The sequence below is a fragment of the Mustela nivalis genome (genome assembly GCF_964662115.1).
Source record: "Mustela nivalis genome assembly, chromosome: 10".
NCBI lineage: Eukaryota > Metazoa > Chordata > Mammalia > Carnivora > Mustelidae > Mustela > Mustela nivalis.
The window spans coordinates 98,317,146-98,338,999 of NC_139029.1; the positions used below are offsets into that span (position 1 = coordinate 98,317,146).

The 21,854-nt window shown below is 35.9% G+C and overlaps 1 protein-coding gene across 3 annotated transcripts in view; it reads left to right on the plus strand.

The window, feature by feature from the left end:
* GDAP2 (ganglioside induced differentiation associated protein 2) overlaps nucleotides 1-21,159 on the plus strand; it is a 68,547-nt gene extending 47,388 nt beyond the window's left edge. For all 3 annotated transcript variants that reach the window (XM_082688012.1, XM_082688013.1, XM_082688014.1), the window contains 6 exons: nucleotides 1,407-1,483; nucleotides 2,246-2,322; nucleotides 4,936-5,075; nucleotides 5,746-5,800; nucleotides 16,138-16,281; nucleotides 20,695-21,159. In XM_082688012.1, the coding sequence (XP_082544138.1) occupies nucleotides 1,407-1,483; nucleotides 2,246-2,322; nucleotides 4,936-5,075; nucleotides 5,746-5,800; nucleotides 16,138-16,281; nucleotides 20,695-20,742 (541 nt within the window). In that variant the 3' untranslated portion in view covers nucleotides 20,743-21,159. The remainder of the gene's footprint in view (nucleotides 1-1,406; nucleotides 1,484-2,245; nucleotides 2,323-4,935; nucleotides 5,076-5,745; nucleotides 5,801-16,137; nucleotides 16,282-20,694) is intronic.
* The last annotated feature ends 695 nt before the right edge of the window (nucleotides 21,160-21,854 follow it).

The window sequence follows — 21,854 nt, forward strand, 5'->3', positions numbered from 1 at the left end:
ATGTGATACCAAGTATTTTTTTTTTTATAGGCAGTTGCAATTTCTGTGACACTAGCAGGCATTGTTGATTACAATCCAAATGTAATAGGCTTCCTATTAAATATCCTTAGCTGTTTAATTGTGCTTTATAGGTGAAAAGTGTTCTGCATAAGCACCACTTGGCAGATGAGGAAACAAGTCCGTAGAGGTGAAACAGCTTTACCTACTGAGGTTGCACAGAAAGTGATAGGATTAGAAACCAAGTCATCCCCTCCTGGTTTAGTTTTCCTTATGTTATGGGATGTTGCCCTATGTGACCTAGATGCTTTAAAAGTTGCTTTTCAGGATGCCTTGGTGGCTCAGTGTGTTAAGCCTCTGCCTTTGGCTCAGGTTGTGATCTCAGGGTCCTGGGATTGAGCCCTGCATCTCATTGGGCTCTCTGCTCAGCAGAGAGCCTGCTTCCCCCCCACCCCCTGCCTGCCTCTCTGCCTACTTGTGATCTCTCTCTGTCAAATAAATAAAATCTTTGGGGAAAAAAGTTGCTTTTCATGCATTTCAGTGCCTTGAAAGCTTTTTTCACAAATGAATTTTTGAATTTTAAGAAAGCGGTATGAAATAGTAGAAAAAATGCTAACCTTTTCAGAAATCTGGAGATCTGAGTACAGTTTCAAATTCAGCTCCACCAATAATTGGCTCGTAACTAAGATAAGCTCAACCTTTTACAGGTCATTTGCCCTCTTTGAGATCTTTAATGTCTCTTCTAGTTTTAATGCCCTCTTGGCTAAAGCCAGGCTGCGGTCCCTAGGATCTGCTATATGCATTATCGGGGCAACTGGTTTGATTAACCAATCATTAAATAGGCCTGGACTTCCTGCATAAAATTACCTAGTTCCTTTGTAGTTCCACATAATATGTTGAACATTTTCTTATGAAAACATTTATGAACTATGAAACATTATGAAAACATTTTCTTATGAAAAGTAAGCTCCTTGAGGGCACTGACCGTATCTGTTCACTGTAGGATTCTCAATACCAAGTTGTTGTTGGATGAGTGAACAACTATTTTAGATAACTGCTTTTGTTTTAAGATTCTCTATTTGCATGTTTTTTAGTAAAGGAAAATAACAGTATTTGAAAACTTAAATTGAGTACTTGGTATCTTTGCCATTTATATGAATAGTCTTCACTTTATCGTAAAGGATTTTTTTAAATTGTTTAGTATGAACACCATCCTTTCTCAGTTACTCGGTAACTTATTTGTATTATCAATAACACATTAGTAGAGTTTCTGCATAGTATAATGACCTCCTTAATTCCTTGCACTTTATAATAAAATCCCATTCTTTAGGGAAAGATAAAAACAGATTCCATTTGTAAATTTAATTTACAAGGGATTATTTTAATAATTATGTCCTTTATTTCTCTAGTTACAATCGCTGGTTATGTCAAGCAAGATCTGAGGATCTATCTGATATTGCTTCTCTAAAAGCCTTATACCAAACAGGTGAGCTTAAGGACAAAGTAACTTTTACTAATTAAGGACCTTCTCTCGCATGCTGTTAGAAACTTCATTTTTCTCTGATTTTTTTTTATCTGTGAAAAAAGTAATTTTTATACTAATGGGGATGGTTTTTGCTCATTGTCAAGATTGTAAAAACAACACATCAACTTACAGATTTTCATCTTACAGTTCTACATTGGTCAACTTTGTTTCTTCTTAATATCCTTTTTCTTACCTCTTCTTAATACCCTTTTTCTTACCTTTGAACATTTTTTCTGCTTTTAAAAATGTCTTCCACTTGCTGTACAAAATTCAAACCTTACATAAACATATGATGGAGATGGTGAAATTTCTCAGATTTCCACTCCTTACCGCATTAAATTTCTTTTTCAGACAGTACTTGTTAATTTTCAGAGTTGAGTTCCAAGTAGTTTTTCCTGGATCACTAATGTTATTAAAAATCATAGTGAACTTAAGCAAAAAGCTATGTATAAAAGGTCTGTGCCCTGCAGCCGTACTTTTGGCTGTCCCTGATTTAAAACCTGTAAGAAAACTTATCTTAGTAGTAAGGGTAGTCATCAAAATTTAATGAAGCTTAAAAAAAAAGGATTATTTTCCACATAGTGAAAGACATCTGAAGATAAAATGTAAAAAATGTAAGTTCTTGATTTTCAATCTTTTATATTTGTGTAGAATATTTTTATAACATCAGAGTCCAGTCTTAGAATAAAGTCTCTGGGCGCTGATCACATTTCCTGTTCACAGGTGTTGATAACTGTGGTCGCACAGTGATGGTGGTAGTTGGAAGAAACATTCCTGTCACATTAATAGATATGGACAAGGTAAGCCACAGAAAGGCTCTGTTTTACATATAATGTTGATTTTCATGATTAGTAAGGTATGAATTTCGAATCAGAACTTAGAATATGAGATGGGGCAGAATTGTGTGTATCTGGGCAGAGGAGCCACCCTGGCTCTGCATGTTGGCACATACCATTTCAGTAAGTTAGGGGTTTGGTTCGGTTCTGTAAGAGAAACAAAAAATAGTAGAATCCAATAATGTGATAAAAAATGCAACTGCTCTCTTTCAGATATGACACAACTGGCAAGTTTTGGGTTGGAATCACTCTAGGTTATAACTGTGCTAACAATCACAGTTATTGAAAAAAGAAAAATTAACTCTTGAATATCTATCTGAAGAGAAGAAGTCAGAGATGTAGTTAACCCAAAATGTCATAATGCCACAATCCCTTCATTTGGAGGCGAAGGACAGAAATAGCTGATTCATAAAAGAAAAAATGGTATTTCTGGCAAAGTAAATAAGAAAATGATTCTGCTTTTAAAAATGATTAGTAGTCCGGGGGGGGGGAGTGAATCAGAATGACAGACCTTTTGTTGCCTTCAAAACTAGCCAGAAATCTCAAATAATAATCATTGTCATCAAAGATGAATCGAAATGATAAAAATGGTCACATCCATTGACCCAAGAATTCAGAATTTGTACTAAGGAAATAATCTAGCTGTTGACCCTGAAACTGCCCAAATTGGAATACTTGGGCAAGGGACCATTGAATCTAAAAGATAAATATGTAAATTGTCCTAGAATATCAGTATTATTAGAAACTGACTGAAAGAGAGGAGAATCACTTTAATAAATCATCCTTAACTACAGTAACAAATTATGCCCTTAAAAAATGTAAAAATCACACCTATTTTTAACATAAAACGCAGTTATACAAAAGCAGATAATTGCTTCTGGCCAAGCCCTTAGTTTCCTGGTCACTGGTGTTTACATTTAAAAAATCGTGGAAGCGCTGGACCTGGCATGTTACCACAGGCTCATTTGTAGCATAGAATTGGAACTTAAATTCCTAACACGTAATTAGGGTGTATCCACAAATGGAATGGTTTGTGACCCTTAAAAATTATGATTCTAAAGACAAGTACTGTAGAGAAATACTTATAATATTGGCAAGGGAGAAAGTGATACATTAAGCTGCCTACAAACTGACCTTAACTTGCTATGTTTTAAGCATAAAGGTAAAAACTCAAAATGTAAATATTTCAAAATGGATTTAATGGTTTTAGGGAGAATGTGTTTTCTCCATTTTTCTGTCATGTGGCTTATACTTCCTTATAATGAAAAAAAGTTCAGTTAAAGATGGAGAATTTAAAGCTGGAAATGAGCATTTTAATTGCCCTGGGGAGGGGGTAGAGAGTAGATAGAGGACCAGAAGCAGTCTGGCAAAAGCAGAAATAATAACAAAAATACACACACACAGAAGAAAAACTCAGCTGTTGCAAATGATACCATAAGTATCATAAGTCTCTACTCATTTTGTGTTAATAACAATCAGTATGACATTGATTCATTCTCATTATAATATGATTGATAACCAATAAAAACATGAATCTCTGCATTTGATTTTGTTGTGTCCTTTCTTGGTGTTCTGAATATCCACTATGTACCATTTCATATAATATAATGAGATATATTGTGAGGCCCAAACCAACAAACTGGAAGATACTATGTTTTCTTAGTGCCTTCTGTCAGCTCTGCCAGTAGTTGGATGCTAATTCGTCTCAGTCCACTCCTCTCAGTGCCAAGGACTCTCCTGAGGAGAACTAGGAAATCGCCTGTTTGATAATAATCTTTCACTTGTAAACTGTTAGCTTCCTCTATGTCATTGTTTATAGGCACACCACTGGGTCATCCTGGCCCTGCCCATATTGTATCTCTGCTTTGTGTTTAATGTTTCTCTTACATTTCATCCTTCTGGTAATGGACCATTTCTCTAATATTTATTTCTCTGATGTGATCTGGATCATGTTAAATTTGAGCCTTAGAAAGCTGCCCAGTCCATTGCCATCTACTGACTAAACCTGTTCTCATTTTTCTCATTCAGGTCAACGTTAAAGATGCCAAAAAATTAGTCCTCAAAGTGAGCTGTGGGAGGGAGGCATCACTCATAATGTCCTTGTATAGCAGTTCTTGGTTACGTGAGAGATCTAAGTCTGTATCCCAGTAGAGACTGCAGAGATTTTCATTGAGTTCATGTGAAAACATCAGGAAAGATCAGAAGTCTACAAATTGTACTTCTGATGATATTAATATCATTATCCTACAGAGGGAAAACCTAGCAGCTGACTGAAGAACTCTTTTAAGTATAGGAAGAGTTATTTGAGACGATAGAGATTGATTGTTCTCCACCATTTAGAAAAAACAAGGCAAAAATGGATCCTACTGTACCATTTCTGAGAATTACATAACACTGGTATGGTTCACTTTCCTGAAGATCTTTTAAAAGAGAATTGATACTCCTTGTCCGAGATGTCCATCTGCAGTGCCGGGGCCATTGATGATACTAATCTTCTGGGTTTTGTCTCATTCTTGGCTTCTGTGAAATAGACCACTGTGCAAGATGATCTTACTTTTACTTCTCTTTTTCTTCTAGGCTCTTTTATATTTTATCCATGTAATGGATCACATTGCTGTGAAAGAGTATGTATTAGTATATTTTCACACACTGACCAGCGAATACAATCACCTGGACTCTGACTTCCTGAAGAAGCTCTACGATGTTGTTGATGTCAAGTTAGTTATTTTTGCAAATTATGAAGAGGGGAGATAGCTTCTTTCTTTCCTAATACTAATCAATAAACAAATATTGCTTAGTATTATGCAAAAAAATGTGTTTCATGTAACAGAATTTTATCATATATAGAGAAGATATTTTAATATGAGGAGGCCCTCCTTAACTCCAGCATGTTTTGCATCTAAGGAAATTCATATGTAAACTTTTTCCTGCTTTTAAAAAACATCTTGAAAAGGGGTTGGGATCATTACCAATCTTTATAAAAAATAACAAAAATACTACCTTTTTTATTAATAAGATGTTACTTTTATCAAAATACATATATAAATATTATTTTATTTGACCCAGTGATCCATGAGTATGTTAGTTCATAGTCTGATCCCAGAGATTCTAGTGCAATAGAAAAAAATGACAGTTTGTTAAATATGAAATTACTTTGTTCTACCTGTAGGTGGCTCTGTCGCAGCCAAGAGAAACAACATCTTTTATAAAACAAAAGCTTTAAATAATGAAAAGTTCTCTGAATCATTTTTTGACATTTCACCTACAATTCAATAAGTGAACTAGAGCTACTTTTAACTTGTTTTCTTTGTGAATATATTTCTATACTCTAGCAGAGTTAATTGTCCATAGCATGACATACTGACCCTTGTTTTTATTTCAAATCAGATACAAGAGGAATTTGAAGGCTGTTTATTTTGTTCATCCAACATTTCGTTCAAAGGTACAGTGTGTTTCTTTTTAGCTTAATCTTGAATTTTATTGCACTGCATGCTAGCATATTAAGCTATATTTCAAGATCTTAATTCTTACTACTACCACTGTGACTGCTGATTTCTTTGTTTACTGTTCCTTTTAAGTGATAGTGAGTTGTGGTTCTAATGTTTTGGTCCCATGTAAACTCCAGTGTCTTTATAGGCAAGTCATACAAGCCTTTCAGTCCTTGCTTCTTCATACTCTGTGTTTGAGCTTTGCTCATGCTCTTGTTACAGAGTATACTTTCCTTTCTCTGCTCATGGCTAACTTCTCTTTGTCCTTCAGATCTCGGCTTAACAATTACTTCCATAGAAAACCTTTCCCAACCAATTCTGCAACTAGTAGGTACTTCTACATTGTACCCCCTTAAGATTTTAGTCTCTATCATTGTGATGTTTTTAATTCTAATTATTTGTTTAATTTTCTACCTTATGCTAGACTGCAAGATTTGTGAAAGCTAGAATATAGCTATCTTGTTTTTTGAATATCCCTAATACCTAATCGAGCATCTTGACTTCATCAGTATGCACTCCTTTGGTCCTTTTACTTTTTCTGAAATTATCATCTCTCTCTCTCTCTCTCTCTCTCTCTCTCTCCCTCTTTTTTTTTTTTTTTTTTTTGGTCTTTATTTCCTTCCCTATCCAGCCTAAAACCCAAATTCTATCACTTTAGTCACACTGCTGTTAATGCCGAAAATAACCTATGTCTCTTAATCTTTTATCACACTTACCCATCAAACCCTGCGTCATGAGATAATTTCATCACTCTGCTTTCTTCACTCCTATATCTGGGTTGCTGAGCACAGATGGAGAAGTCTTAGAGCCATGTCATTTTGGCCTTCTAAGCAGACTCATGCATGGAGCTTTCTCTGCTGAGGGCCCCTGGTATTTCACTGGATAGTGTCCCAGCAAGGCTCTCTGCTCTCCCCAAGCCCGGTCCTACTAGCAGCTCCTTACTCCAATAGTTGGCCTGGCCTTGTTCTCAACCAAGAACATCAAAAAACATCAGTAAAAAGCTGCCTCTCTCTTCCCTCCCAACCAGACTTACCTGCCATCTGTTCCTATCATTTCGTTCTTTTCTGTCATAAAAAATGTCTCTCTTCTTAATGAAGAGTAGCCCCTCTACCTGTGGTCCAGATACAATTATAATAATAGCTAATGTTTTCTAAGCACCTAACTATATCCTTGCTTTTCCCTGTGTTATCTTGTTTAAGCCTTATATCTAAGAAGGAGATAGTAGTATTATGCCCATTTTGGAGCTAAAGAAATTGATGCTTTGAGAGATTAAATAACATTTCCAAGGTAAGCAACTAATAGGTAGCAGAGGCTGGATTTTAATCTAAACATTTTAATTATAGAGCCTCCACTGAAAACTACACAATATATTTCCATTTCCTCAGGACTTTGTCCTCAGCAATTTTCACCTTTTCCTGGCTCTAACTCATCAACTTTTAAACATGCTAAAGCCTACATTTCTCTCTCTTCCCCTTAACAACCACAATTTTTTAGTGTGATCTACATTCTATTTTCATTGTCTCCATTTTTTATACACCTTAAATTACTCCTGTCTTGTTCAAACCCCACTCTGACAGCTAAAGCTACTCGCACCAAACCACTGGTCATCTTTATCCTTTTCCCCTGCATCCTTAATCACGGATGGTCCCTCTCTCCTTGAAATGTTAATGTTCCCAAGCCCTCATCCTTTTCTTTCACTCTGTACCTTCTTTCATTCCTGTGCCTTCACCAACCCTCCAAATTATATGCAATTCCCAAATACATGTCAGGAGAGGCAATGAAGCCTATGTTTAAAGCATGGGCCCAAGACTCAGGGAATATTACTAATCCCAGCTGTACCAACTACCAGTTTATCTTCTCAGGCAAGTTATGGAACTGCTCTGTGTGTTAATTTCATCTTCTATAAAATGGGAATAATAGTAGTGTCCACCTTCTAGGGTTATTGGAAGAATGAAATTAGTTAATATGTATAAAATGCTTAAAATATTACCTGACCTAGAATAAAATCTCAGTAAGTGATACCATTGTTGTCATGACCATCATCCTTTCTGGGTTCCATGTTGAGCTGTTGAGTATATACTTCACGTAGATGTCTTACAGACACCTGAAGTTCAACATTTTAAAAACAGAACTACTCATGTCCTCCTCCCCGACTCACTCCCAAACTTCTGTTTATGTTTCCTTTCTTAGTAAATGGAACCACTGCCTATTAGGTGCCTAAGCCGGGAACCAGGGAAGCATCACATTGTATCAGTCTATGTGCTTGCTTTTGTCCCAGTGTATGCCTGTGCCATGAGTCCCATTGCCTCTACCTGAGTTGATGCTGGCACCATCTTTCATCTGAGAGGACACAGCTACCTCCTAGTTAGTGTCCATAGTGTCCTGCCTCCAGCGTAGCACTGTTCCTTCAGGACTGCCTAATGACATTTTCTTATCATGTTAATATAAGAAGCCTAAAATATTTACTATATGGTCTTTTGCAGAAGTTGGCTGACCAGGTCTAAGCAAAAAGAAAAAAAGCAACAAAACCTGATTATATCAGTGGGGTTTGGAGAAAAAAGGACTTATTTCAGCATAAAGGCCAGGATTGTGTTATTTATTAGATGAATAGGGTTGAGAGAAAGGACTGTGTGATCCATGACTCCCAGGTGTCATCAGTTAAAGGGGATCATGGATTGGGATATAAATTTGGGAGTCCCCTTTAAGTAAATAGAGCTTTAACTCTTTAAATATGTTAATGAATTAAGTCCCAAAGAGGATAGCTAAAGACAGACCCTGGGATCAAGGAAGGAGATCAAGGAGACATAATCTAAAAATCAGTGGGAGAGCCAAGACTGAGTAATGCTCTGGGAGCCAGTGGACAGGAAAAGCATCAAACATGGTAGAAGTAGTCATTATTTTAAAGTACTGTGGAGAAATTAGGTAAGATAAGTAGCAAAAAGTCCTCATTACACTTCATAATTAATAGATGAGTGAATACTTCATTGAGAGAATGGTTTTCAACATGATTTCTCATTGTTTACAGAATTGTTGAATTTCTCATCCAAATACCACCTATAAAATTTGCATAAAATATTTTAAATAATTCTTTTAAAAGTTGCAGATTTCCTTTTGGTCCCTCAGTGTTAGAATAGCTTAATAAGTGCTAATTAAATGCTTATGAGAACAGTGGCCAGGCTTTAAAAAAAAAAAAAAAAGTACAGTGTTCGAACAGTCTCTTAAATGAAGGACCTTTCCTGCTCTGTTCAGTTAAGTTCTGATTACATGGTCCTATCAGATAATGTCTGTTATCAACTTTTCCACTGTTTTGTTATGCTCAGTGGGTGGCTGATTTTTTCTTTCTATAACAGTTGAAGATACTGCTTGACTGTTTCCCCATATCTCATCATCCATTTATATTTGTTCATCCAGTGGCTACTGACGTTTTTTCTTTAGTGGAGATAAACAGAAGGGTGAGCTTGGTTTTTAGCATATCTTTGCAAGAATGTCTGCTCTCCCCGCTTCTATTCAATATTGTACCAGAGGCTCTAACCAGTTTGTAATATGGCAAGAAAAGGAAATAAAATGGCTCTAGATGTAGAGGGGAGTAAATAATACTGTCTTTATTCACAGATGACTTGAACATCGTGTAGAAAACTCGGTGGTATCCTCAGCAAAACTAGTAGAATTAATAAGTAAGTTTTATCAAGGTTTCAGTGTCTAAGATTAGTATTTAAAAATTAGTTGTATGTATTAGCAACAAACATTCCAATTGAAATGTAAAAAACTAATATTATTTACACTATCATCAAAATATACTATATTTAAGGATAAATATGACAAAAGATGTGAAAGACCTATGCCTTATACAAGTTATGTACACTGCAGAATATTCATAAGAGAAATTAAAGGAGACCTAAGTAAAGAAAGATATACACTGTATTTGTGGACTAGAAGACTTAATATTGTAAAATTCTCAATGCCTGCTAAATATGGTGATTCATTGCCAACCAAAAATTCAGCAAGCTTTTTTGTAGAAATTGACCAATAAAATGCAAAGAATTTAAATAGCCAAAACTATCTTAAAAGAAAACCAAAGTTGAAGGACTGACAATCCCTGCTTTCGAAGCTTATTCTAAAGCTGCAGTACTCAAGGATATGTGAGGTGTTGTCATAAAGACAGACCTATAGATCAGTGGAACAGAGTAAAGAATCCAAAAATAGACTCATGTGTATATAGATAACTGGTGTTTGAGAAGAGTGCAAAGGCAGGTCAGTGGAAAAAGGAGTGTCTTCGATAAGTGATACTGAAACAATTAGATATCCATATGCAAAAAAAATGAACTGTGATCTGTGTCTTGCATCACATACAGAAATTAACTGGAAATGGGTCAAAGACCTAAATTATAAAATGTGTAACTATTAAGCTTCTAAAAATATATATATATAAGAGAGAAAGCTTTGTGACCTTGAGTAAAGCAAAGATTTCTTAGATACAACACCAAAGTACAATCCATAAAAGAAATTGGACTTCATAAAATTAAAAACTTCTGCCTTTTTAAAAATAGTTAAGAGAGTAAATAGGCAAGCCACGGCCTAGGATAAAATCTCTGTAAATAGAACATTTATCTGATAAAGGATTTCTCTTTAGAATAAATAAAGAAATCTCAAAAATCATTAATAAAGAAATCACTCAATTTAGAAATGGGCAGAAGATTTGTGCAAGCATTTCCCCAAAGAAAATATATAACTGTCAGATAAGCACATGAAAAGATGTTTAGCCTAATTAGTCACTAGGAAAGTGCAAATTAAATCAAAATGAGTTAACACTGCACTTCTGTTCGAGTGGCTTAAAGACTGACCATACCAAATGTTGGTGAGAATGTGGAAGAACTGGCATTCCCCTTCGGTGCTTATCTGAATGTAAAATATTACAGAAACTTCAGCAGTTTCTTTGAAGAATTTCAAACAGTTTATTTAAAGAATTAAATGTATACCTACCATGTGATCCAGCCATTCCACTCCTAGTATTTACATGAGACAAATGAAAACGTACCCATACAAAGACTTGTACACAAATGCTCATAGCCCCTTTATTTGTTATAGTCAAAAACTGGAAATAACCTGCATGCCCATCACTGAGAGAATTGACAGCCAAACTGTGGTATGTCCATGCAATAGGATACTACTCAGTAATAAAGAAGAATGAACTCTTGATACATAGCAGCAATATAAATGAACCTCAAAATAAATAAGCCGAGTAAAAGAAGCCAGACAAGTATAACACACTGTATGATTTCATTCATATAAAATTCTAGGGCATACAAACTAATATGTAATTACAGAAGGCAGAGCAGTGATTACCTGTGGACAGGGAGAAGGAGTGGGAGGGAGGAATTACAAAGGACCCTAAGAACCTTTAGGAGTGATGGCTATGTTCTTTTTCTTGATTAGTTGTTTCATGGGTGTATACATATATCAAAACTTAACAAATTGTATACTTCAGTTATGTGCAGTTTATTGTGTATCAATTATATCTTACTTAAAAGAAACATTAAAAAAAAAAAAAAACCTGCAGTGAGAGACCACTACACTGCCACCAGAATAGCCAAAATTTAAAAGACTGGCAATGCCAAATACTGCCAATGATGTGAAGTGACTGGAATTCTCCAGTAGGAGAATTCATAAGTAGGAATTGGAAATTGTGCAACTACTTTGAAAAGAGTTATAAAAATCTCTTATAAACTAAATATATATCTCATCTGTGACACATCAGTGCCACTGCTAAGTATTTACCTAAATGAGCTGAAAACATGTGCCAAAAAAGACTTCTATAAGAATGTTCGTAGCAGCTTTCGTCATAGCAACCCAAAAACTGGACGCAGCCAAGGTGCTGCTTGTCAGTAGGATTACAAATAATTAAGCTCTTGCACGTTCTCGTAATGAAGTTTTTCTTGGCAGTGAAAGAGAACACACTACTGATACACAGAACCACACACAAAAATCTTAAAAACATTAAGCTGAGTGAAAGAGTCCTTACATAAAAATTGATTATATGCTGTATGATTCCATTTATATGAAATTCTAGAGCAGACAAAACTAATCCATGGTAGAAAAAAAAAACAAAACATCATTTGCCTCCATGGAGAGGGCCATAAGGGAAGAGGAGCATGAAAGAACTTTCTGGGGTGATGAAATGTTTTGTATCTGAGTAGGATTTTTATATATATAATGTATTTGCCTAAATAGCAAAGTACAATTAAAATCTGTGCTTTTCATCAAATATAAATTTTATAGCAAAGAAACTGAACAAACTTTGAAGTCTCATTAGAGATAATGAATGCTGTAGTTGGGGACAGCTTTCTGATGTCTGCAGTTTACTTGGAGATGCAGCAAAAAAAGTAAGATGGATCAACAGATGAATAGAGGGATGGGTAGATATGTGTTAAAACATAAGGAAAATGTGAATGATTGGTGGCTAATACTGGTGTTCTTTTAACTTCAGTGAATACTTGAACATTTTCATAATTTTCTTTACTTCTGTTATAAATTCAGATTTACCAGTATAGTGTTCATTTGTACCAAACTTATAAAACTGTGTGGCCACTCTTTGCTAAGATATGACTTTAATCCCTCCTCCTCCACAGTAGAGAGTCTATAAATAGCTATCCAGCCTGTGGCATTGATGGAAGCACATTACCAGAAATTTCAGTGTTAGAGCCACCAGCCTTGGCTGCCACACATTGGAATTGCTTCAAATAGAAGTTGGGCAGAGGCTGAAGACCAGATATATAAAGTGAAAAGCATTATGTTACCTCTTGATAACATTTTGCAATGGGGAAAATGAGGGAGGATTGAGAGAATAAGACCCATGTGTAATGAAATCCATCCATTATTTTATACTAAGTCAAAAACTCTAAACGGGGTGTTTATAATTATAAAATAATGAGATGAAATCAAAGGATAATAAAATAATCGAATCACACTGTTCTGATTTCAGTACTCCTCAGATCTTTTCCAGGACACTCCACCCAAAGTGGTAATAAATTGACTGCTCATATAAATCACTACTCTTTTTTTCTTCTTTGAAGTTTACTAATACAAGGCAAACTAACTATTTAAACCCACTCTTGATTCTGGCTTCAGTAGATTATTTTAGTACACACATGTACTAAAGTCTTTTATAGTCTTTTCCTAGTTTATATTATTTTGTGATCCTGTGTTCTTGGCTTTCCGTTTGTGAATAATTGGGTGAAAGAATTTCCAGCATTTAAAAAACATCACAACAGTCCTTTTTCAAATTTTAAATTTTCATCGGTTCATTAAAATAGGAGGTAATAAGTAACATAAGTTTATGTAAATGCATATTTATGACATAAATTATTGAAAATTAAAAGCTAAGTTATAGAAAACTGAAATTTTAAGAAGCAAAAACAGTGCTCTTGAGTGTCCCTGAACAGAAAACTGGGTTTTTCCTTCTGTCTACTTTGAGTAATTTTCTCTTGCCAATACCTGGAGGATGTGAAGGAGGTAATGACAGAAAATGGGACAGAGAAATGTTTTTCTCTTTCGCAGATTGTATGCCTGAGGTTACTGACTAGTCTCCCCAACCCAACCTTCTCTTTGAGTTTACCACCGCCACCCCACTAGGTCGTTTGGTGTGGCATATACAGGATTCTTTGCCTAGAACTATACAATTAAGAGGGACCTTAAAGATCATGTAAGTCTAACTTGCTTGTTTTTTAGAGGAAGAACTTGAGGTGCAGATTGAAGTACAATGTATTTTTATTGTAGAATGAAGAACTATTAAACCACCCCTAAAGAGTATTAAAATAGTACACCCTTTTTATTGTTGTTTTTACTGCTGTTCACCCCTCCCCTGAGTTGTTAATTCTTCCAACACCTTAAATTCCCTACTTTTTTTGGTTGTTAATTACACACTGCATATGGTATTGTATAAGACATTCCCTGCATTGGGGAATTTACAGTCTATTTAGAGAATCAGATAATACAATACAGAATACTAATTATGCCATAGCATGAATAAACAAAATGTTTGTTGGGACATTTAGAAGCTCCTTTCCAGTTTTCGGTGGAAGTGTGGTCAAAGAAGTCCTCCTAACTGGGGTGAATTTTGATCTAAGCTCTGAAGAACAATTGCCAGGCATATAAAAGCAGCATGTAAAAAGCTTCAGAGGCAAGAGAACAAAGGCACAAGAGTTTTCTTCTTAGGCCCTTACAGTTCTGTATTTTTCCCATGCAGCAGTGGCTCCTTGCATATATAGGTATTCACCTGTTTCTGTGGGCCATTCATTGCATTTAGTACATTTTGCCTTAGGTAGTTGTTATGCTTCTGCTTATAATCTAGCTCCTCTACTAAAACCCAAGCCCCCTTTAGAGGAATAGCTCTATCACTGTTACCCTGTATCACCAACAGCTCAGTGCTTAATACACAGATGACCAATAGATGTTTAATTCCTTGCACACATGTTTAATCTCTTAACACAGCCATCAGGTGCTTCTCTGTTTGGATTTTACAATCTTCCTAGTTCCTTAAGCTCTTTCTGGAATCTGTAAAATGTCTGTGATCTCTCCATTCTTACTGGTTTATTAGCTACTTCTGTGGCTAATTGTAGTTAGAGCTCCTAATCTGGAAGTGTCACTACTCTAGTTTGCAGAAAATGAGGTATATAACACTGTGTGCTTTAAAGAAACTGATGTCAAAAACTGATTTGGGGTATGTAAATAAGTGACTGTTTAATTTGATTTAAATTAACCCACCTGGTTCTAGCAAGGCCAGGTGCCTCCCCTCTTCTCCATCACCCCCCTCCAAATAAACTTGATAAGATGGGAGGGGAGAGGGTTCAGAGGATAATGTTAATATTTGAGACCTTATGCCAGTCATTGGTAGTATAGCCAAAATAGAATAGTGACTCAGACTGTAAAAATCATTGTAGAATAAGTTCTATCTTTATTTACTCATTCTTTATCAAATACTTTGAGAATGATGGTTCCATCTGTATCTTATAAAACTTTAGACTATTATTCTATGATTGTCTGCCAAGTCCTAGGGAAATTACAGAAATAGACATAAGAAACTAAAATACTAGGAATTTATAAAATACTAGGAAGGAATAAGTGCTCTAAATGCAATGGACATTTCAGGTATTACGAATTCAATAGAAGAGAGAATCTGGAGCTGTAAGGGAGAAATAATGAAGGAAGTGAGTCTCTACCAAGGGCAGACTTGGACAAGATCCTGACAAGTTAGTGCAGTGTTGTCTGTTCTTTCATACCTATTCTCATAAGGAGGTACAAAGGAAGCATGTCATATTAGGGGCATGAAATATGTGAAAGGTTTGAATAGCACCTGGAAAATGTGGTAAGATTGACATCAGTGGCAGATGCCCAGAGTGTTGTGTGTGTATAACATACCCAGCTGTACATTCGTAGTGCACTGTCCCAGTGCCGTGTTCATATGCACATGTTTCCTTCTGTAAATAAAATGGGGATAGCAACAATATTGTATCTACCTCATAGAATCATTGTGTAAGCCATTGGTAAACATGACTAGTTAAGACTGGCATTTAGATAGATGGACAATAATTTGTGAGTTCTAGTTGTTGCCTAGTTTATGTAGTTTTGTTTGTTATTAAGAATATTTTTTTTTCTTTTTTTGGAGCCAACAAATTTTGCAGACTAGCTTTTATAGGGGGATTGCATGTTGCAAAGTGAAATGAGCAAAGGTGGCTCCACAGATTTGCTTTGATTGATTTAGGAAAAAGACCACATGCCAAATGTTAGCTGAAAAATGTATCAAATATTGGCAAACTTTTCAGTCTCATTTGAAAACATGAAAAGAGCTTGTGAATTTGGAGATGTTAACCATTTTCAGAGTAGCAATGAATCAATTATTCTACCAAATAATGCCAGGGATTTTGCCCACAATCCACAGTAAGAAGCATTTGTTGCATGACAACATACTACACACAAAGGAGTATAGAGACACCTAAACAGAATCAAAAGCTTCCTGAAACACTTTGCTCACCCTTACTGCCTTCCCCAGTAATTGTTACTCTAATGTTGTTCCTTTTTATTGTTGTTTTTACTGCTGTTCATAATCCATTAAACTGATTGCATAATTCACTGGTGAACTACAACCCATACTTTGAAAAACATTACTTATTACAAGCTTTTTCTGACATGCTTTCAATTTTGAAACATAGTTTCTCCCTAGTATAAATCTTCAAAACCATGTTTGTATTTCTAACTTTGGCCACTGGCTTAAATTGTTTTCTCTTCTCTTAATCAGGTATCAACATGGTTTTTTACCACCTTTTCTGTCTCGGGACTGAAGGACAAAATCCACCATGTGGACAGCCTCCACCAGCTATTCTCTGCCATATCACCGGAACAGATTGACTTTCCTCCTTTTGTCCTTGAATATGATGCCAGGGTAAGAAGTACCAGGAGTTCTCCCTCACCTGGTGCAGTATCTTAGCTTTTCTATAGGGCACTGCTGATGGGCACAACATCCTTTGATTAGAAGAGGATATGAATGCCTAATGGGCATTTAAAGAAATGTTCTAGTAAACTTGCTAGTATCATTTAATGTTCTTTTCCTACAGTAAATAGGAAAACTCTTTGTCCTAAGAGAGGACTTTTTCCCCAGTAAGTTTTTCAATAGGAGATTTTCCTACTGTTGGTTTGAAGCCAATCCTTGCTTATATTGTCCATTTTCTACCACCTCTGCCTAATTTTCTTAAGATTGATTAACTTTTTATCTATGCAAGTAGAGTCAGAAGAATCTGCTGGTGTGTGACATTTTTCAGTATTAATTCAAAACAGTAGGCTATCTTAGTAGCCTTTACCCTACTAAAGGTTTCATTTTGCCAAAAGTTTATATAATGTTTTTAAAAGTATCAACCAGTAGTATTAGTATAATTACTTATAGATGCATTTATGAATATATTACTTAAACACTGATAAAGGGCTACTCTTGAATTTTATCAAAGCTCCATCCCATTGTGTTTATTCGTGCTTTAGTAGTTCAAAAAAAACCCAAAAACAAAAGTAAGTAACATACTTGGCCAAAAGATCATCAGTCTCCTTATTTAACTGTTGCTGATTACATATTTTTATGCGTGAGTCAGGGAATATATTTGAAGCTTATATTCAGTTTGAAATGAATTATTTTTCCCTAATTATTGTACAGCATGTATACACTAAAATAACTATTCTGCAAGACATTTTCTCTCTACCATTTCTTTAACTTCAGCTATAATTTCTGTCTCCCTTTATGTGAAGAGCAGAGTATTTAATGTGTTCTAATGGCTAATAAAATTTCATGCTTGGCTTTTGAACAAAGAGGATTTGTAATTGAAGCAGCTGGGTCAAAGATACAAAGATTATTGAATGGGGGGGGAAGAACATCAGTTCGTGTTTATTGTAGATTGCTGGAATAGAAAATGGCCTTATTGTTACTCTTTTGAAGTATACATCTCTCATTAATAATTTAAAAAATGGGTAGCAGGAAATGAAAGACACTAAAAGATATTTTGTGACCAAAAATTCAGAATGACAATTCAAAGCTAGTGTCTGGATTTATAATTTATTTTCTAGGGTATAGTATATAGGTTGGATTGTATTGATTAGAAAACCCCAATGCCTGTTTTTTAAGCCAACACATTTTCTATATACTTAAGGGCCTATAAAGCCAACTTCCATTAAGTTTCAACACCACACTCAAACTTTGTTTTGTTTGCTTCTTTTAGGTTTTTCTTATATTTTTCTTATATTTTATATATCAAATGATGTGCTAAATCAAAATAAAATAACCTATAATCTCAGAGCGCCTGGGTAGTTCAGTCAGTTAAGCCTCTGAGTGGGGCTTAGTTCATGATCTCGGGGTCTTGGGATCCAGCCATGCATTGGGCTTTCTGCTCAACAGGGAGCCTGCTTCTCCCTCTCCCTCTCCCTCTTCCCCTCCCCTCACTTGTGCACACATGCTCTGTCTCTTTCTAATAAATAAATAAAATCTTTATTTAAAAAAAAAACCTGTAATCTAACTCTTGGGTGATTGGATCATCTCTCTTGCCTGTACTAGAGCTCTCTAAAATTGAGATATTAGGCCATCTATATATAAAGGCCAAAGAGAGATATAAAAACAGGGAAGAAACAAAAGAAGGTGTTAGGAGATGTTGTGAGAAGGCCCAGTAGAGGGCAGGTCACTGGATACTAGAGCTTTACATGTTACTTGTAGCACTTTGGCTTTGTGGTCTGTGGGGAGTATTCTGCTGTTATATTTCTGTTTAGAATGATGGCAATAGAAACAGCATAACTAGGGAGGTTAACACTTTGAGCAGGTAGACAAGTAAGAGGCTATCAGTAGGCCAGAGGAGAAATGAAACCAGAGCTAGGGCAGCAATAGTGATAATGGCAATGACTGGAAGATCTTAGATTTAGAAGTAAACATTTTAGGAAATAAAATCCACAGCATCTGGTGACTGAGTAAACCATTAGGGGAGATGAAAGAGGAAGGATGCCTAAGGTGACTACAGTTTCTGCTGTAGGAGACTTGGTGGACGGTATTGCTGCCATGCCAGAGAGGCAGTTTGAAGGAAGAGCATTGGGGTGAGGGTATTGAGGGAATGAGAGAGAAGAGACAGGTGGAATGTTCGGTTTGTGACACACTAGGATTGAGGTGGAGATCCAGTAAGTGGTTAGATACTATCCTGTAAAGAAATATTTGCCTTTGCTAGGAAAATGAAATATATAATCAGAGAAAAGGAAATGAGTATAGAATTGGTTAATTTATTGTCCTATTCAGTTGTGCCTTGCCCATAGTAGGTGTGACAGGGCACAATGTGTCATGGTTGACTGGTTTCCATGGCCTTCTATCTTCTGGGTCTTTTGTGACTTTGAACAGTGACATAAGTTTTATAGGCGTGAAAGGAGTCTTTGAAGGTAATTAGAAGGTAATTTTTATCTCTCTCTCTATATCAAAATGTTACGGAGACCATTTCAGAAAGGCTGCTAGTCAGCATTCTTACAAATATAAAATACAGTCAAAGAGAGGGTACACAAATTTACCTGGCAACCGTTCTTCAAATTTCTAAGAAATAGAGAAAATGGATTGCTCAGCGGTCTTTTTGCACAGTATGTGACTAATATAAAAAGCTGTGTTACATAGCATTAAGAATTAGATTTGCCCTTCTTACTTATCACAAGTTAATGTAGAAAGGAAAACCTAAAAATATTTGGTAGTTACAGAATGGAATGGAGAAATCTTAAAGATGGAGAGTAAACTTCAAAACAGTTCTCTCTTCAGGAATGTTTCTTAAGCATAGCTTCCATATATGTTGAGGCTATAGGAGTGGTAAATAAAACAGATCTTAATAAGAAATTCTAAACTACAAAAATAAAGTTTTCATTAATTTTTTCTCAAGTATCCTGAAATGCAGCCAATCTTAGGGTTTGTTTCTACCTAATTTTTTAAAAATCTTGTTAATACCTGGTCAGATTTATAATCAAAAAGTAAATTTTCCTAGCTCTTCTCTTATTTTTCTAGCTATGGTACTGTATCAATTCTTGCTCCAGAGCATGTGCCCTGAAAAATGTCAGGGCTTTTAGGGGTACCGGCAGGAGGGGCACTTAGTCGGTTAAGCATAGGACTCTGTTTCAGCTCAAGTCATAATCTGAGGGTCGTGAGATCGGCCCTGAGTTGAGCTCCACACTGGGTGTGAAGCCTACTTAAGAATCTCCCTCCCTCCTTATCCACCCCCACCCCACTCACGCTCTTGCTCACCCTTTCCCAAAAACAAAAACAAAAAAGTTTCTGATACCCTTAGTTACTCAAATAACATTTAACCACCTACTCTTTTCAAAACCGGTTAGATTTAATGCTCCATCATAACCAATAGTGTAAATATACCATAAAGCAATGCTACTTTCAGCTGTGTCTCATTCTCCATTCCTATTATCTACATTAATGCTAAACATTTCTGTTTATAGTTTACTGAAAAACTATTTGTCAAATACTTTCCTTAAAAATGAGAAATGAGGGGTGCCTGGGTGGCTCAGTGGGTTAAGCCTCTGCCTTCAGCTCAGGGTCCTGGGATCGAACCCCACATTGGGTTTTCTGCTCAAGCAGGGAGCCTGCTTCCTCCTCTCTGTCACTGCCTACCTCTCTGCATACTTGTGATCTCTGTCAAATGAATAAATAAAGTCTTTTTTAAAAAAAAAGAGAGAAATGAATCCCAAATCCCATAAATATAATCAAAGGTCCATTTATCGTCAAATTAACTGTCTTCACTTTTATTAAGATAAAGTTAGACAAAATGAAGTCAGAAAATTCAAACGTACTTTTCTGTTCCATCATTCTATATTAAGGTTCAGTATGCAGTAAGACAACCCACTCTAACAAAATAATCTGGGCGCTAGATTTGAATACACGAGGATTTCAATTCAGACTCCTTGTTACTGCTAGGTGAATTTAGGTGAGTTATGCAAGCTGTGTGATCCTCAGTTTCTTCTTCTGCAAAAAGTGGTTACCTACCTCATGGCATTACGTAAGGATATAAAGGGATAATGAAAGAAAGTGCTGTTATAAAGTATCTGGCATTTAGCATATTCAGTAAGGAATAATGTTATTGAAGAATATTATCATCCTAATGACCTCTGCCCACTTTATACCAGCTTTGGCTGACTGAAATGGAATCGTTTTGATGGCACACCTTGCTCAGGGTCCGGCATGAGCTAGATAGACATTTTACAAATGCGGTATCATTGACTATAAATCCTTTTCTTTCACATTCCCATTTAAATTGGTTTTATTACTTAATGTTCTTGTCTTTTTTTTCTTCCACAGGAAAATGGGCCTTACTATACGTCTTATCCCCCATCACCAGATTTGTGACCTGCCATCTTTTAGTGCTACTGGTTTCCAAGGACATCACTTTCTCCACGAATCGCTACCTATTGAAGTGAAATTCATTTTTGCTGTTCAGATCCAGAGAGCCTTTTGTCCCCCACCTCTCTGGTATTTTTTTATTGACTGTATATTTTCTGGCACATAAGCAATCTGACAATGGTAGGCCATTCTGAACTGCACACTTATTTTAAATTTGTATATTTGTATCAAAAGAAAATGTTCATTTTTAGAGGGTTGTTAATAGAAATTGGGGAGCAACTTTTGAGTATCTTCAGTTTTCTGAAAGGACACTGGATTTCCCATTAGACAAGCCACCAGTTTTGTTCACACCATTTCTTTAACGTTGCAAGCTTCCTTTGTGTACTTAAGTGTTTCTCAAAATATATAGAACCAGTGTATGCTGACCGTATGCATTGTTTCCTTCAGATCCTGGCATTACATTTCATACAGATAATTTGGTTATGGTAGAAGAGAACTGTCTGGGATCAAGGATGTGGAAATGTCTCTGATCAAAACATTGAAATCATTAGCAAAATATGGGTCTTGGAATCTTACTGCACCAGTGAAGATTAAGATTTTGGATTATATGTTTTGTTAAAATTGTCACTGTTCCAGTCTCAACAGTGGGGGAAAATAAGAAAACGGTATCTTCTGCCTTTTTCCTGTATTCATGGGTGATTTGGTGTCCTTTTTAAAGGACTGCACTCATTAGTACTCTTACGTGAAAGGCATCTATCTCCTGGACTCCATCACTGAGCCTTTAGAGAGGGTTCTGTCTCCCCAGAGTTGTGATTTTGTTGGGCTTTACAGCTGCTGTCTCTAAGGACATTTCCTCACAGTGTCTCTAGAGTTGCCTACGTTAAAATGGAGGAAGTGTGTTACAGTGAACAAAATTGCAGACTGCTGTTGCCACTCAGGCTCTATTTGTGCCTTAGCTTGCTTATGAATAAAAATTAGAATTATGATACAGACCTTACAGAGGTATCATAAGGCCAGCATGTAGAAAGGGCTTGTGATGTCTTCAGATGCAAAAATGCTAGGGGAGTTTGTGTAGGTGTCACTTCAGTTAGTTTTTAAGTGGTACTAAATGTACTTGA